The sequence below is a fragment of the Lutra lutra genome, chromosome 13 (genome assembly GCF_902655055.1).
Source record: "Lutra lutra chromosome 13, mLutLut1.2, whole genome shotgun sequence".
In the NCBI taxonomy this organism is placed as follows: Eukaryota; Metazoa; Chordata; class Mammalia; order Carnivora; family Mustelidae; genus Lutra; species Lutra lutra.
In genome coordinates, this window is record NC_062290.1 from 22,217,963 (window position 1) to 22,236,119 (window position 18,157).

At 42.7% G+C, this 18,157-nt stretch overlaps 1 protein-coding gene, 1 long non-coding RNA gene and 1 pseudogene across 5 annotated transcripts in view; 1 reads left to right on the forward strand and 2 right to left on the reverse strand.

Moving 5' to 3' along the window:
- LOC125082941 (spermatogenesis-associated protein 31D1-like) overlaps nucleotides 1–18,157 on the forward strand; it is an 894,603-nt pseudogene that overhangs the window by 333,392 nt on the left and 543,054 nt on the right.
- LOC125082854 (uncharacterized) overlaps nucleotides 1–18,157 on the reverse strand; it is a 571,692-nt gene that overhangs the window by 309,662 nt on the left and 243,873 nt on the right. The gene's annotated exons all lie outside the window — the stretch shown is intronic.
- LOC125082848 (transducin-like enhancer protein 1) overlaps nucleotides 1–18,157 on the reverse strand; it is an 87,557-nt gene that overhangs the window by 37,629 nt on the left and 31,771 nt on the right. For 2 of the 4 annotated variants that reach the window (XM_047698674.1, XM_047698672.1), the window contains exons 7-8: nucleotides 6,488–6,689; nucleotides 5,746–5,762 (exon numbers count right to left, since the gene is read on the reverse strand). In XM_047698674.1, the coding sequence (XP_047554630.1) occupies nucleotides 5,746–5,762; nucleotides 6,488–6,689 (219 nt within the window). Of the gene's footprint in view, nucleotides 1–5,745; nucleotides 5,763–6,487; nucleotides 6,693–18,157 lie in introns of all 4 variants that reach the window. The other 2 variants (XM_047698671.1, XM_047698673.1) reach the window with 1 other exon arrangement.

Below are 18,157 nucleotides of genomic sequence, written 5' to 3' on the forward strand. Positions count from 1 at the left end.
GTCTCTCTGCCTACTTGTGATCTCTGTCAAATAAATAAATAAAATCTTAAAAAACAAAAAAAAAAAAACAAAAAACAAAAAACATATTCTCCTTATCACCCCATGCCCAAGGGTTACTGGGAGCTAATGTGATATTCAAAAAAGTAAAAGTTCAGAAAAAGGCCAACAGTAAGGTATTCTCCAAAGAAATTCACGTCTTATGTTCTCCTTGCACTCTAAAGTGCTAAGTGTGATTTGAGAAAAAAATCATGGGTGGTCCTCAGTAGGATCTTGTAGGATCTGGTCCTACCAATTAACTAGTTAGGCAGAACAGCTGCAGAAGAAACACAAAATAAAGACACCACGTCATATTAAATAAAGTGATGGCTGTCATCACTATTAAAATACATTCTATTCTACAAAGTCAGTTATGGGAGTGATAACCAAGTCCCCTCAGAAAGACATAATCTAAGTCTCTACCTCCATTAATTAGCTGTATGATTAGAAGTACCTGGCCACCTTGAGCTTGGTATCTTATTGGTAAGATGATGGTGTTGCACCATTATGACCTCTAAATACATTAACAGTGTTTACACTTTTCAGGGCCAGGGACCCCTTTTGAGAATTTGATGAAGGTTATCATCTCTCTCCACAATTAGAGTAAAGAGCTCCAATCCAGAACACTCTGTAGGCAGTTTTAGAGGGGCTCAACGACCTCCTGAAACCCACCTGTGTACCTCCCCAAGTCCACATATCCTGTGCTCTGGAGTCTCTCCCAGACATATATCCCCATCATCTCTTCCCTCTTCCAAACAGTCCAAATAGTGGACACACGTGTTAGGCATTCCAGTGTTTTTCATTTAACAAGTATGTGGCTGTGACATTAAAAGATATCACTGCAAAATGGTAGCACATACAACTGACCTTTGAACAACTGGGTGCACCCCGCCCCCCGACTCAGTCAAAAATCCATGCCTGGCTTTTGACTCCCCCAAAACTTAAGTACTAACAGCCTGCTGTTGACCGGGAAGCCTTACTGATAGTACAGTTGATTAATACGTATTTTGTATACGCATTCTATACTATATTCTTAAAGGTAAGCTAGAGAAGAGAAACTTAAAAAAAATTGTAAGGAAGAGAAAACACACTTATGGTGCCATCCTGGGTTTGTCAACAAAAATCCACATAAATGGACCTGCTCAGTTCAAACCCATGTGGTGCAAGGGTCTGCTCTACATGCAGTGCCTTACACTGTGCTTGGCACGTAGTATGTGCTCTTTAAATAATTTCTTAAACGAATGAGTAGCAAAACACAAATTCTGTCATGTTTTTCAAAAGCCATACAATGCTTTGTCAAGTCTCGGATTCCAGGTCTTTCAAGCAGACTTACTGGAAGATTTCCTTCAGCCAAAACTGAACACAACTCATCTTCACATTAATCGAAATATCCAAAGCTTTTATTACTACATAAGAAATAAAGTACTTTTTGTTAGGTCATGTCATATTTCTTTGCTCAACTGCAGCACTCTGACAGGCAGCCTTATGTTAAAAAAAAAAAAAAAGAAAGAAAGAAACAAGTTTTGCAAGTAAATAAAAACTGGTAGTCAGATCTTAATTTAAAATCAACAGCCAAAGAGCAAAATAAAGCCTTTTAAAAGTTTTTCCCTTTATCATTCATCCCTTTCAAAAAGAAGAAAGTTGGACGCCTGGGTGGCTCAGTTGGTTGAGCGGCTTCCTTTGGCTCAGGTCATGATCCCAGGGTCCTGGGATCCAGTCCCACCTTGGGCTCCTTGCTTGGCAGAGAGCCTGCTTCTCTCTCTCCCTCTGCCTGCCTCTCTGCCTACTTGTGCTCGCTCTCTTTCTCTCTCTCTCAAATGAGTAAATTAAAAAAAAAGAAGAAAGTTAAAAAACTGTCCATATTTTCACTGTTCTTAGTACCTTCATTTTTTTCTTGGGTTTTACATTAAAACAGACTACAGTAAGGCACGTTTGTTTCCCTAACAAAAAACCTTAAACTAGCAAATGTAACAATTCTGTCACTAAAAATAAACAAACACCAACTATCTACAAACCTGGTTTAGACTCGCAGATGAAAATCCATACATACGTTCCCTCTGGGTCTAGAGAAGTCCCTGACTGCTGTACTTGATACATGTAATTATCATGTTTGTTCAGTACAGAAAGAACAGCAGGAAAAAATCAGACCATATACTAGCGTGGAATGTTTCAGAACTCCTTGGTCTTACATATGACAGAGGTTCTCCATTCAGTCCAAGGACGCTTGAGGTTCCCAGAAACAGTTACAAATCTCCCTGGGGCCAGATCTTCTTCTTATACCTCAATCAAAACCATGTGTTTCAACAGAGAGGGCGCAGAAGCTAATGAGAATGTATCTATCCTCTCTTTAGTCACGCACCAAAGATACACCTGCAAGTGAGCAGAACAAAGCCACTCCTCTCTAACTTTTTGTTTTGGAAAATAGTTGATTTTTTTTAAAAAATTCTTAATCCAGAAAAATTTCAAGTTATATAATCCACACAGAGAAAAATTCTCTAGTATTATCAATAATTTTAATTTAAGATGTAAAGATCCTGAGACCATAAGGTTTGAAAGACCACTGCCCTGTAGCAAACTGGCCTTAACCCCTTACTGGTTTAAAAAAACAAAAACAAAAACAAAGCCCCCCCAAACCAGCATCAATACAGTCATCAACTGATTTTTTCTGCCACGTAAAATCTGACTTCATAATTCGAACCACTTTATTAAAAAGAGAAGTACCACAATATTTTAGTCACTAGCAATACACATCATCTCATTACCCACTGCTTCTCATACTCGATTTTACACAAGTTTAAAGAGCTACTTCATTTTACGTAACCGCAGCAAAACCCCACTTATGTGGACAGTGAACAGTTTCATTCCCCTCTACAGACGGAATTAAATGCTTAGGTTATAAATTAGTGCAGTTTTCCCATTTTATATCATCATCACCTGGAGAGGTCTATAATAATTAGGCAAAAACACAGTATATATACTTATCCTGAAAATATTCATTCAAATTATCATTAAGACGTGTGAAAAATTTGATGTAAAAGAGACAGGCAAATAGCACCTTAAGTAACCATTTGTGTTACTTAACCATTAAGTAACCATTTGTGTTACGGACTGGCTTATGCCATATATCTGCCATATTTTGACTTGAAAGTTCACTGGCCGTGAACTCAACTTGAGGACCTAAAAGAACAATCAGGGGTGCCTGGGTGGCTCAGTGGGTTGAGCCGCTGCCTTTGGCTCAGGTCATGATCCCAGGTCCTGGGTTCGGGCCCCGCATCGGGCTTTCTGCTCGGCGGGGAGCCTGCTTCCTCCTCTCTCTCTGCCTGCCTCTCTGCCTACTTGTGATTTCTCTGTCAAATAAATAAATAAAATCTTTAAAAAAAAAAAAAAAGAACAATCAAAATCCAAGGACTGTTTTGCACTTGGAGTGAACTAGTCCTCACCCTGTCTCCACCCCACCCCCACTTCCCCAAGTGAATTAAGTTCTTGCTTACATCTGTGAGCCAAAAATACAAATAGGTTATTTAATACACGCAGACACACACAGAGCTCTGGAAAACGGCCCTTCTGGGTTCAGGAGGCACACCTCAACTCACGGCTCCAGCCACGGCATCTCGGAGAAATACATACTACAGTCCTTCCCTTCCACCACCATCTAAAACTCTTGCTGAGACTTCCTACGATCTGAAATCTACGCGTATTTTCGTCACCTCTCCTCAGTGCTTTGAGAAAGGGCTTGTAATATGTGGGCCTACGTAGCCCTAACAACCGCTACACTTCCTATGTTGTTGTACGTCTCGCAGGCACTCGACAAACACACAGGGATTTAAGATGAAACCGTACCGAGAACAGAAAGTTAATTGAGAAATAAAGTTCCAAACCTAGAATTGGTTCGATGAATTAAAACCTGCAGCAGACTATGGGACGGGAGCTTTCTCAACATCTTCTACCGTCTCTGTTCTTCGGTCCAGGGTTAGGGTTCTTAATCTGACACTCCACTGAGTGAATGTGGCACAAAAGAGGACAATCTTCAGTGCCAGAGACAGCAACAAACGTAAAGGTCAGCTCCATCAAAGTCAGTTTACTTACGTTTGTACTTTGGGAATAGGGTATTTTATTCCCTAGCTGGAGTTTTTTTCTCCCCTTTCCCTCCCAAACATCTTCCAGAGAAAACTTTATGAGAATTTTAAAACTAGCGCGGTGCCTGGGGGGCTCAGTTGGTTAAGCAACTGCTTTCGGCTCAGGTCACGATCCTGGAGTCCCGGATCAAGTCCCACATCAAGCTCCCTACTCGGCAGGGAGTCTACTTCTCCTTATGCTCTCTCTCTCATTCTCTCTCTCTCTCAAATAAATAAATAAAATCTTTAAAAGAAAAAATTTTTTAGAAGAATTTTAAAACTAGCTACCACCCCATCTTTCCACCCTTATCCACTGCCCCCAATGCAACCTGATAAATGAAGTATACAACCAACTCTTCATTTCGGCTCAGGTCATGATCTCAGCGTCACGAGATCGAGCCCAACAGGGCATGGAACCTGCTCTCCCTCTGCCCCTCTGGCCCCACCCCCCATCTCTCTCCCTCTCAAAAAAACACAAAACAAAACAAAACAAAAAACCCACAAAACAAAAATAAAAACACCAAGATCAGTCTCAAAGAGAATATTTAAAGTAGCCACTATTCCACACAGAAGAGGGAGAAAGAATTCTCCGCAAGCTAAAGAATTACCTATCTTCCCCCCAACCTGCCACCAAAGCTCCTGAAAAAAGGATCAGAATGATTTAAAAGTTCAACATCCTAATTCTGCTACTATATTTAGATTTAAACTGGAAAAAAAAAAAATACTGCCAGGTTCAGAAGGAAAGGAAGAGGAGGAAAGGAGGCAGAAACTGTAGGTTATCCTCGCTGAAAAGGGGCCAATTTCTCACTCCATTTACTCCACAACATTTGAGAGATGCATTTTAGATTCGATCTCCCCACAGCTTACTGGCAGATACACGTACAGATTAAACATGCAGTATGTAAAATGGGTAAGATTTAGGCCGGTAAAAAAAATGAACCTTTATAAGCCCAGAGCCTCCATCCACTGAGTTTCCTCATTTCAAGAGCTTACTCAGACGCTCAGTTCTTTGGTCAAAAATAAATTTGAGTTCAAGTTCACCCTCCAAGGACAATTACGAAAGAAAACCTAGATATGGAAACCTAGCAACTAAGATGCATTTGCAGAGGATAGTAAATGGTTTAGGTAGAAATAACACATTACTAACCAATTTCACATATGGATTGTGACCTCTTGCCTCTAAGACTGATTTGAGACAAAAACGAATACTCTTAAAATTACAGGCAAGATGGAGTTGGAATGCAATGATAAACATGTTTTTAAAGTGGGTATGGGGCACATACAGATCAAAGTGTATTTCCAAGTGAGTAATCCTAGCAGTCAGCTTTGCCTCCAAATCATGTCCCTCTCATCTCAGTAAAGTTTTATTAAAAAAAGAAAAGAAAAGAAAGAAAGAAGAAAAAAGAAAAGACAAAGGTCAGGGGAGGGGGGGTGGAAAGTCGTATTAAAAAAAAGGAAGAAAAGAAAAGAAAGAAACCAGGTCACTGAGAGAGGGAGCATATGCGTGTCTGTGGCCGTGTTTAAAGAAAGGCAGTTTGGGATGCATTGCTGGAAGGGCAACGTGTTTATGGACAGCAGGCGTTCGAGTACTTACTGTGCCCGGTTCTCTGTCTGCTCCCGAGGTTACCAAGAAACGCACAGACATGCCCGTTCAGACACAGAGGCAAGAACAGAAATAAAAAAAAGGGGGGAATAATTAGAACACAAGCCCCAAACAGTTTTAAAAATGGCTTTTATTTATATAAGTCATTGCACATTCCTAATACAGTGATTTCCTGAAAATTACAGTATTTTGTAAACATAAGATTTACAGTTTAACCATACACAAAGCCTATTTTTTTTATTTCTTGACAGAATAAATTACTTTTCTTCAAAAAATTAGTCAAGTGCAATTTTGCCCAATATTTAATGCATACTAGAATTAAAGCCTATGAAACTAAGTAGTAACAGATGCAATTATCAAACCTTTCATTTGAACACATTCACTTTCAAATTTAACTTCTTATTTCGCCCCATTTAACAACATTACGTTCTTTGAAAATTACCCAATTAAGCAGTTAACAGTTTTCCATAATATGGTACAGGCCACTGGCATTAACCAGGCAGTTGCCAAGATGTCAAGATGCCTGTAATCTAAAGAGATCGAGAAATCTACAGATGCCCACGTCAAACCCTGGAAACTTCCAGGGAGGACTGTGTTTCAGTGGCCAAGCTTTGCGACAGACAGTTCCTCTTAGCTCTGTATGGTGTGGGGCTTTCCTTAGCGGTGCACACAACTTTGCAGCACTGTATGAGTATCAGGACCAAGTCCTAATCTGGCTTGCCCGGCCTCTCACCTCTGTGGTGCTCTGCATCGTGGTGCTTCTTGTCATCTTTTATTGCCAAGTGAGACTGCCCACTCAGAGCACTAGACAGCGCCAGGAGGCCAGCACTGCCCCCGAGGGGCGGGATTCCAGGAGGCTGAAGTCCCGAAGGGTGAGGCGTGAGGGGCACTGGGGGTCCGTGGCCGTGAGAAAGATGCTGAGCTTGCAACTGCTGCTGCTGTTGGTGGTGGTGAGAGAGGAAAAGGGGGAGGAGGAAGAGATGAGAGGATGGGGAAGAGGGAGAGGAAGGGGAAGGGGTGAGAGAGGAAGGAGGGAGGAGCCAGGGGTGGAGGGGGTAGGAGGCGAGAGAAGGGGAGGAGGTGAGAGAGGAAGGAGCAGAGGATGAGGACGGAGGTGGCAGCAACACCCAGGGGGAAAAGAAACCACAAAGGAGGAAACACAACAGGAGGTACAACAAACACAGGAAGGGAAAAAAAGACAAAGGGAGGGAAGGGGAAAACATGTGATTAGCATTTTCAGTTCATCAAAGGCGTCCATCTATACAGTTATCTTTCCCCATCTTCCCAAAATGCCACGGGGATCTATCTATGCTGCCTCCTCCTGGCATGAGTCCTGCCCACAGAGTGTGGCTGTGGATTAGCAGCAAGCCAGGCTAGCACTCCAGGGGCAGATCCACCTCTAAGCACCAGGGATGCAATCCAGTTTGTCACCAAATACAAGACTCCTCCTGATTTTCAGAAGGTTGAAGCGTGGGGGGCACAGATGTGCACTCTAGAAAGCACTGGTGCTACTCTCCACTACTCACAAGTTATGAGGTGACTTTGTTTCCCAAATATTCTCATGCTAACTTACCACAACTTATGATGAAGCATTAACAAAATACTACCTTAAATTAAGGGAAGGCTGAAGAAAGATCTAGCTTCTCTTAGGCATGCTCCCCCACCCCCCCATCCCCCCCACCCCCGTCGCAAGTACCCCTGTGTCCTTATTTCACTAAGCCCCTCAGAGCTAGGAGGAAGCACCGACATTCCCATTTCACAAAAGGAACCAAGGTGCAGGGCCTTAAGGAAACTCCCACCAGGCGGAGAGGGGTGGGGTTGTGTAGGAATGACCCTTATGGCTGCACTCGGGTCACCGTGCCACCACACCACCACACAAAGAGGGAAGCCCTGGGGGCCATGCTGTGACAGCTAGAAGAAACCACAGCTGGAAGAAACCAGAGCCTGAGGCTGTATTTATTGCTTCCTTTCTCCCGAGCCTCACACCCCAAACCCACCCCTTCAATGACACAGGGGGAAACACTGAGACCCAGAGAGGCCACAGAATGGGACTCTCCCCACTGTGACCACATCCCCACTCTCAAATGCCTTTGCCTCTATCCCTTAACCCATTTCAGAAGTCAGAAATCTGTTCACACTAAAAAGTACCATTGCTCTCATACATTATATTGAAGAGACTGTTGTAAGTAAATGAAAAAGTATCTAAGATATGGCCCTGCACCATAAATCTGGCCACATTTCAGCTGTCCAACATAAAATTCGTTTTTGATGAGACAGTAAAAACGATTAAAGCTCAATTTCTAAGGTGTAATGTTAGAAAATTCTTAAGATTCTGATTTGTGCTCACTTCCCCGGGACTCAATTACTTGGTTTATTTATTACCCCCTCGCGTGTACTGAATATATTAAATCTTCACGCCAGATCTTCAGTAATTTCTACCCAGACCGCTGATCTTTAATTGAATCCTAAACATGCTTCCCGCCCTCAAGAGTGAGAGAAAACAGCACCTTAAAGCCAGAAACTGGTGTCTACCATCAGCTGACAGTAAATTTTCAACCGATCCTAGCATCTTCTAAGACATCTTTAGGACCCAACCTTCTCTTGAAATGATCCTTCTTTCCAAAGGGGAGCACAGTGCTCATCAGAGGAAAAGTGGAAAGGGGGAGAAAGAGGTCAGAGCGGCCAGCATCAATAATATTCTTGGAAAGTATTTATAAAGTCCTCATTCACCATTTGAGATCGTAATAATTTCTTTATGCACAAAATCACCTTCCTGTCATCCCAAAGACACTAATTCTTGCTCTGTCACCTTTTAAGAGCTTGGCAATAGCCAGACATAAAACTGGAGAAGCCAGCAGCAGCATCATGGTCCACTAGGCATGCTCATTAGCACTTAATTAGGAAGTAGACACCTGCCATAAGAAATGTGTTCGGAGAAGGATGAGGAACAGGTCTGCCCTACCAGCAATTGCTATCATTACTTAGAGAATAAGCGCTACGTCCGGCTTCTGGGGGGGGAAACGCAATGATGCATACACAAGCAGTGCAACGGGGTAATTAAGCATGGCATGGATTACAAGATGAGAGAAGCCAAGCAGAGGGGAAGGGATTTAACTACTGGGTGGGGGACACCACCCTTTCACCCCTCCCTGCACACCCCGCTCTACCGAAAATCCAAAAGAGAGTCACCAAAAGACTTCCAGAGGTGTGATTTTATGTCCCAGCAAAGGCATACTCAGCAAATGTCTGGATACAATTGAAGGGAGGAGAGCTTTCCTCCCAAACCCAAGCTGGTTTGTAGAAAGAATGAACTAGAGAGTGTTCTATGATACATTATCGAAAAGAAAAACTAGCTTATATAATAAAGGGACTTAGCCACAGCTGCAAACTGGACCCATGTGATTAAGCCCCACAGTTAGGCTAAGAACGATCAACAGGGATGTCCAACAGCCTGAAGTGGGTGGCCCCGGGAACTCCCACCTCTACCCAGCTCTGGTTTTCCAGGATCCATAAAGCAAGTTCACTGTCCATTATTAGAGGCAACTGAGTTTTTCCATCCCTTGCTTGGCCATTTTGAAAGCTGCTGCTGCTTCTTTTTATTGTTCTATTTTATTTTATTTTATTTATTTATTTATTTTTCAGAGAGAGAGAGAGAGAGAGAGAATGGGGTGGAGGGCAAACAGAGAGGGAGAGAGAATCTTAAGCAGGCTCCATGCCCAATGGGGAGCCCTCCTTAGGGTTCGATCTCACAATCCTGAGGTCATGACCTGGGCCCAAATCAAGAGTTAAACGTTTACCCAAATGAGCCACCCAGGCACCCCCAGCTGCTGCTGCTGCTATTTTTTTTTTTTTTAAAGCAAAATCCTACCCAACTGGAAAGAGTACTAAGCAGTGAGAGGATGGATCACAACTACTAAAGATGCTACAGACCCAGGAACCCGGATAACGCAGCCTCACGTTCTACTTCTGATCCTGACATGCAGCGTGCCGAGAGAGTCTCCGTCCATCGCCTGGCCTCAGCTCAGAACACTCCCAAGGCAGGAAGGGCGGGCATTGTGGATCCCGTTTCACAGAGGAGAGGGTGGCTTGCCATGGGGAGCCATAACCAGAATGAGGACTGCAAACCTTTTCTTCCCTAGAACAGCCTTTTCTGCTATGAACCCAGCAGCCCAGTCACGTTCACAAGGGGTTAGACTGGGTGTTCCCAAGCACAGGGAAGGGAATGCCATCTCCTCCTCTAACAAAGACCTCATAGGTCTTTCCCTTCTCAAGTTAAGGGGAGGCTCCTGAGGTTGTAGAATGCCACATGTGCTGAGACAATCCACCCTCCCCAGAGATAAATCCATCTTCACCATGCAGCCTTAACGGCAGTTAAGATGAAAATTTGTTCTTAGATTTAAGCCTTGGGGTGCCTGGGTGGCTCAGGGGGTTAAGCCTCTGCCTTCGGCTCAGGTCATGGTCTCAGGGTCCTGGGATCGAGCTCTGCATTGGGCTCTCTGCTCAGCAGGAAGCCTGTTGCCCCCACCCCTGGCCACATGCCTCTCTGCCTACTTGTGATCTCTGTCAAATAAATAAATAAAATCTTTAGGAAAAAAAAAAGGATTAATGCCTCATGAGTCCCATCTCTCTAGTCCCCACTTCCCAATACCCCGCGTCACTCCATTGGGAAAAGGAGGATCTCTTTAGCTCCAGCTTTCGTCCAAGAAAGCATGTAAAGAAGAATCAAGCCAAAACAGGGACAGCCTTGGCTACTCTCAGGAGAAAATGCTTAACAAATAAAAAGTGTCCTTTCTGAGATAACACACACTCGGGAATGAATACAGCGCCCACGTCTAGGAGAGTAAGCAACTGCAACTGGGCAGCCCACCTGGCCCATGCGTGTTCGGGAGGACATCTCTCAACAAGGCTCACCTGGGTGCCTGGGCCCTTCCCCAAAAGGGAAAAAAAAAAAAAAAAACATGAATGAGTGCTACTTTATTATTATTATTATTTTTTTAAAGATTTCATTTATTTATTTGACAGACAGAGATCACAAGTAGGCAGAGAGGCAGGCAGAGAGAGAGAAAGGAGGAAGCAGGCTCCCTGCTGAGCAGAGAGCCCGATGTGGGGCTCGATCCCAGGACTCTGGAATCACGACCTTAGCCGAAGGCAGAGGCTTTAACCCACTGAGCCACCCAGGCACCCCATGAGTGCTACTTTAAAAATGTATTTTAGAACAAAAGAGATACTGACATCACTATACAGCCAGCAAAACCTCAAAAAAACCCAATGGCTCTACCTACTGAGAAATCTACACGCATCAGTCTTCCACAGACCCAAACCTGCACAGACCAATGGGGAAACCGAGATGTTTCTCAACAGAACAGCAAGGGTGGGAAAATCCAACCTTCTACCTCCTCATCACCTTCCATGAATTATTAAACTTTTTTTTTTTTTAATGAATGCTTGCAGATTTATATAGTACAGGACTCACATGGAGAACAGTTTGTAGAGCTATCAGAAAAGGCAATTTTGATGAGCAATGGTGGTTTTTTAGCGATGCAGGTGGTTTCTCAGATGACCAGTGGTTCTCAAACACAATTCTGACACTCCCACTTCTTCACCCTGGAGACATCTGGCAATGTCTAGAGACATTTACGGTTGTCACACCTGGGGGGTTAAACACGCTATGCTGCATAGGACAGCCCCCCATCACAGAGAATTAACAAGCCCCAAATGTCAACAGTGTTGAGGCTGAACGCTTTTAGCCTAGACCTAAGCTGCAATGCTGTCCCATGACATCAGAAGTCATGGTCTGGTTTTGTTTTTTTTTTCAGAATTCATGTTTTTATACAGCGAGCGACCTGACAAATTATTGCTTAAAAAACAAAAATGCTTTTCAACACTCAATTGTTCACTGTCCCTTCGTCGCCATCACGTACCTTGTCACAATGCAAAAAATAATCATCTGCTTCCCAGAGTGGACTCCACTGACAATTTTAAAATAAAACAAACAACAAATTCACATTTCATCAAATGATTTTAGAAAAGCTGCACTGGAAGTGTCCACATACTGGTGTTTTGTGCCTCAAAGGGGGTCGCAGAAAGGTTTTGCTGTTGACAGAAGGAGAGACATGCACTTGCTCTTACCCAAACAATGTGGACAGGCTGGGAGTGAGACAAGGAAAACAAACACCAAACCCTGAGTTAATGATAATGAAAACCCACAACGAATAAAGTCACCTCATCCATGTCAAACAACAGCCACGCATTCAGAATTTTAATTCGCGTTTTACCTAGTGCAGCCTGGGTCAATTATGTTACTATACTGAAACTGACTTTGCTGTTTACATCCAGAGCTTTAACGTAATGATGCCGTGGCTTCCACAGTTGTGTTTCTAAAACAGCTTTCACACGTGCTTCATCGCCACCAAGATGCCTATACAACAGGAAAGGACACCCAGAAGGAAAAGGGGGACCAACGCCCACCTTAACAGAGATGCCAAGCTCTTTACCACCAACCACAGAATTAACTTGAATTTTTGGAAGTCTACCCCACTCTGTAACCTTAGGGAAAACCATGTCACACAGATCACAGACTGAACCCAACCAGAACTGAAACCATGCCCCCAAAATAGCATCTCTCGTGTTAAGAGTGTGCCAGTAAGTGGCATTTATAGCATTTGGTATTTAAACATTTTTAAAATAGGGGGAAAATGTGAAAAGTAGCATTTGTTGACAGTTCTCTCCAAATCCCTCTTCCTCGATTTCTGCTATTTCCCTGTTCTTTAAAACACTCTGCTCTTATGTGGGGAGAGTGCAGAAGGAGAAAATTGGCATGCTACAGTAAACAAGCTGGGAAAGTGGGGAAGAGCTGTGTGGGAGCAGAACCATCAAGGACACTACTGTACAAGTTATCTGAAAACCTCCCATTATGTGAATGGCCTCTCTCGAGAAGAGGGGCAAGGGTGATAAACAGGCAGAAACTACTTACAGGGGCCAAGAATTCTCAAGCCACTTGAACATGGTTTTTAAAAAAAGAAAAAAAAAAAAGTCCCCCTTAAAGTCCCCATCTCCATGCAGGAGCACATAGAAAATGACACACGGCAAAACCAATGGCATGTATGGAGGTAGGCACCTGGATGAACGCCTAAAACTCTGAAAAAGACCTGAACTCATCTTCGCTCTTTCTGCATTGCAGAGAATCCACAAAGGCCAACTCTTCCTTTATTATCACTGACGTCCTTGCTTGTCCTGCTGCCCCAGATCACAGTGACAGCGACGACAATGATCAGAGCACTGGGCTGAAAGGCCTGAATTTGATGAAGTTTTAAAAAGCCAGGTTTATTTAGACAGGCCCACTTCTAAAGCCATGGAAGGTTTTGATGAAAAGATGCTCAACATCATTACCCATCAGGGACATCTGCAAATCTAAACCACAAACAAAGATACCACGTCACACTCACTGGAAAGGCTAGACTCAAAAAAAGATGGACAGGTCCAAGTGTTGGAGAAGATGCTGAGGAAGTGGAATTCTCATCTATTACTTTGGAAAACAGTCTGGCAGCTGCTCAAAATGTTAGAGAGAGTTATCACATGACCCAGCCATGACATGTGTAGGTTCAGTTGGGAGAAAAGAAAATGGGTCCACACAACATGCACGCAGTGCTTACTGCAGCGGTATTCAGAAACAGCCAAAAGGTCTGGAGACAACCTCAATGTCCACCTGCTGGTGACTGGATTAATAAAGGTGGTGTATTGATACAATGCAGTATTACTCATTAATAAGGACTAAAGTACACACTATATGAATAAGCCTTGAAAACTCTATACGAAGTAAAAGAACCCAGCCACAAAAGGCCCGTGTTAGCGGATTCCTTTTACACAAAATGTTTGGAATAGGCAAATCCACAGAAATAGAAAGATCAGCAGTTGTAGGGACTGGGGGCCGTGGGGGGCAAGGGTAACTGCCAATGGATATGGGGTTTCTTTTTGGAATGATAAAAATGTTCTAGAATTCGTGGTGATGGTTCCACAAGTTTGTGAATATACCAAAACCCACTGATTTGTATGCTTTGAGAAGCCAAATCTCATGGTATATAATTACACATCGATGTAAAAAAAAAAAAATGCATAGGTCTCTTAAAATGCGGTGCTCTACTTTCTACTCTGAAAAGAGAAAAAAGAGGAAAATGCCTCCTTCCAAGGTATCAAGTACAAATCATATGAATGTATGAGAGAAAATTAAAAAGTGAATAATGCCTCAACAAGTTTTCTAGCAACTAAAAAGCACACTGACTATTCGGAAGGACCAAGACATTGAAATCAAGCTCTGCATTTGTCAGTGATACCTACTTGTACTCCCAGTAAAAAATTTAACTTGAACCCAGGGAGAAGTAGGCTACCTACCAGACTTGCAATATTGTTCCTTCTCCACGGAAAATTAATAGAAAGGCTGGACTGATCACTAATATAAGTTAGGAGAGCCAGAATATCGATGCAAGTCTTAGCCTTGTCATTTTCTGCTCTTGGTAGCAGGCTAGGCATTATTCTCTGAGGGCGAATTTGTTTTATAAAGAAACTTACAGCTGGGTTATTGATGGGCTTTCCAGGGATTAACTGCATACTCATAAGAATGAGAGGCTAACCTCATCCTCTTAAACTTCACACACTACAATCCTATAGATAGCTGACAGCTACAGCCGGAGGAGAAAAATAATCCAACATTTTGCTAATCCTTAAACCAATCATCTCATGCAACAATGGGGAGCCATTAGGTCTACAACTCAATCTCTTAAGGACAGGAAGCCTCCTTCTACAGACACATCAGGAGTTTGTATTCATAGACGTGCCCTACATAAACACAGACAGACATTACAAAAGCCCCTAGACTTCTTTCAGTTCACACTAAATTGTTTCCAAGTATAGAGAATTTTATGTTCACCTATGAAGCAGGGATACAGACATCTGACCAATAACTGGATCCCCAAAGGCCTTGACAGAAGTTCTTCCGTTCGTCGAAAATTAAGTCAGACTAGGTCCAACTAAATGAGAAGGGAAAAACAAGGTGGCCAACACTAACCCCGAATGTTTTGAGTTCCTGATGTTCACAGGCGTTACTATGAGAAACTGTTCAAGTTTTCTTATGTTCAACAGTCAGCATAGGGGCAGCTGTCAAAAATCAGGCATTCTGTGGTATGGGAAAGACAATCCCCATCGCTCATATGGCCATCTCTTCTCTCTCTCCTTCCAATTCCATCACAATGATCTGTACAACAACCCCTCAGGACCAGCAAAGGCCTTATTCTCCTTTCTCCTAAGTAAGGAAGCCAACGATGTCTTATCCTCACTTCTGCCTCTCAATTTTCTCTCCACCTGCTCCCAAAACTTAACTTTTCCCCCTCTGTTTTGAACCTTAAGTCTATTCATCAAGTTCAATAGCCAAAGGTTCTTCACTGCGGCATCCTGAGTAAAAGCTGTTCACGCATGACAACTGAGTGGCAGGAGCAGAGCATCTGAATGGGTTTAATCTCAAACACTGACACCCACCTAATCACTAGGAAAGACTAGAGGGGGAAGTGACCTGCTGCTCGGAGCCACCACCCCTCACGGAGACTTGGCCAACTGAACCCACAGATATGCTGCAGGCACTCTGAGAAACAAGGTAGACGGAGCCACAGTTCAAGGAGTTGGGACCATGCTTGATAAAGGCTGCCAGCCAGGGTGCTATCCCCACAAAAGCCATGGTATTACCCATCTGCAGATGGGGACACTAAAAGGAGGTTAATTGATTATACGAGGTCACAAGGCTCCCAAGTGGCAGCACCGAGAGTCCTACTCAAGTCCATTCAATCCCAGACGCATGCTCTACCTTTGCACAAGGTAAAACAAGACAAATGCTCTGAGAAAGATTAGCACAAAGCGCCATGGAGCTGGCCAGCCAGTACTTGCAAGCAAATGGACATTGATCATGCAATTGTTTCTTTAAAAATTACACTCAGCCAGTCATATTTTACTTTCTAATCAAAAAGCAACCATCTTTCTTTGGGGGTAGAGAAACACCAGGTGAAAAAAAGTACAAGGGAACTTCCTGGGGTGAAGGAGAGAATCTGCACCCCCGAAAGCAGTGTGGGTTACAGGGTGTGTGCACACGCCGAAAAGTGATCACCCTATATATTCAAGACTGGTGCATTTCACAACATATAAATTATACCTCAATTTTTTTAAAAAAGCCTGTGTGAACAATTACATATGCATCTCTATCCATATGATCTGTAGAGACCACATGTGATATAAATTCACTAACATATAACGCTAATTATCTGGAATCCGAATCTCAACTAAAATCAATTAGTACCATAGCAAGTAGAAGAAGAAAGTTCTTAGTTCCAAGCTCCCTCAAATAATACAAGGGAAAGTGATCTCGAAGAATCCTTCAATCATTTTCCCTGCCTTCAGGAAGACATCAACCATTGCACAAGGTGTTGCCATCTAAAAATCTATTTTGTTTTGAGTGTTTTTAATAGAATTCCAAATTGGGGAGGGAAAAATCTTTGGGTAAGTCTGCTTACATCACAGAGACTGTACCGATGAAAGAAATAAATTTATTAATTAAAAAATAAATTAAGGTCTCCAGTAAGCTCCCTTCCCACACGAACCTGTTTTCTAAAGCGACGTGAGCTGTGTGTCACACCACATAAAACTTCACCTATTAAGATCTCTGCATTATTAAATACTCTTTCTATAGCTACAAGAACATAACATACTTAATAGCAAAAGAGCTTAATATAAAGCAAGATTCAAAAAGTAGGGCTGTAGTTAATCTGCCAATTATCAAATTTGCTATCCGTCACAACTTTTAAAAATAAAGTATCACATTAAAAGTAACTATTCCCACAGTTTCTCCAAATATCAAGTATCTAAGAAACTTATCTTTCTGAAATACCAGTAATCTATGTAAGTTGAAGCCAGGTGATGTCTGGAGTGGAACAGGTGTAAAATTCAGTATTTTCTGTAAGGTAGGAGAATTAAGTTTTCCATGCTGGTGAGAAATGGGCATCATTAATTCACTCAACACGGACGGGAAAAAAAGGACACTCTCTCTTCCTCCTCCAAGGGCACTCCACAGTTCCAGGACAGAAGCTGAGCCCACCTCAGCAGCCCTGATGTCCTTGAGATTTCCCTTTTTCCAGGTCTGCTAAAGAGAAATGTCTTTAGCCCTGGCAAGCAAGCAAGCAAGCAGTAGGCCCCTTGATTGTACCTTAAAGGGAATGAGAATGTTTCGGCTCATTTGCATTTTAAAGGCTACTCTTTCTTGATCTTTCACACTTGTAATAGATGTCTAAACCGTTAAATTACTATTTCTTTTCTTAGCCTGAAAGTCGATGCAGAAGAGCGTGGCCTCTCCCATTGTTCTTCATCCTGAGCTGGTCCCTGAGCAATACTGACAGCTGCTATCAGACCGGGGCTGCATTTACTCTGTGCGCAGCTGCTGCTTGTAGGAACAGACAGCCTCCCGGAGCCTCCTCCCCTCTGGGGAGACAGGTTGACACACTGCATGTTCAATGAAGGGGTGCGAAGGTCCACTGAATTGTCAACCCAATTTTATGCTACTTCAATTTTCCAGGACGCGCACAATTCCTTTCAAGCAAAAATCAAGCATATGCCAGAGCATGAAACTTACGGTGCAGGATAATTATTGATCACCGCAAACTTGCAAAGAGCCTTCTGACATAAATTAATAGACTGAGCCAAAAATTTACAATTAGGAAAACCGCACAGGCTAGTAGGCTGAAGACACACAATTGGCGTTAACTCTTGTGCTCCGGGCCCAATTCCCTGATTTGGGTTATTGTCGCTAGCTATCAGAGCTAATCTGCTTTTATAATCTCAACAACATGTTTCCTGGATGCAAGCCATTCATAAAATTAGCGATTCATCTGCCCTTCTCAAACGACCTGCCATTTTCATTTTCTGATTCAATTCAAAAGGAGTCTTACCTATAAACATCTGGTTCATACAATTTCCCCCTTTCTAACGTGTGGGGCTGAGCAGGGCCTCGGAGAATTTACGGGTACGCGAGGTTCACCATGGAGAAAGGATATGTAAAAATTTAGACTATCAGAAAACAAACATGTTCCATAAAGTGTAACTGGGTACTTGAGAACTGCTTTGCATATGTTTCTCTTTAATCAAAACAGGCTTTTCCATCCTCATTCATTTGGGTTAAAAATTTCTGTGCTCGAGCTACAAGTACAATTTGTTATTAGTCTTTGCTAATCAAACACAGTACATGCAAAAGTACCAGTGAATATTTGATTTGATCTCTGAAATAAAGCAATTCATTACACAAGAAAAGGGTACAGAAGGCAGCCGACAAATGCAGATGTAATTGTGTTTTTTGTTGAATGTGATTAGAGAGCCC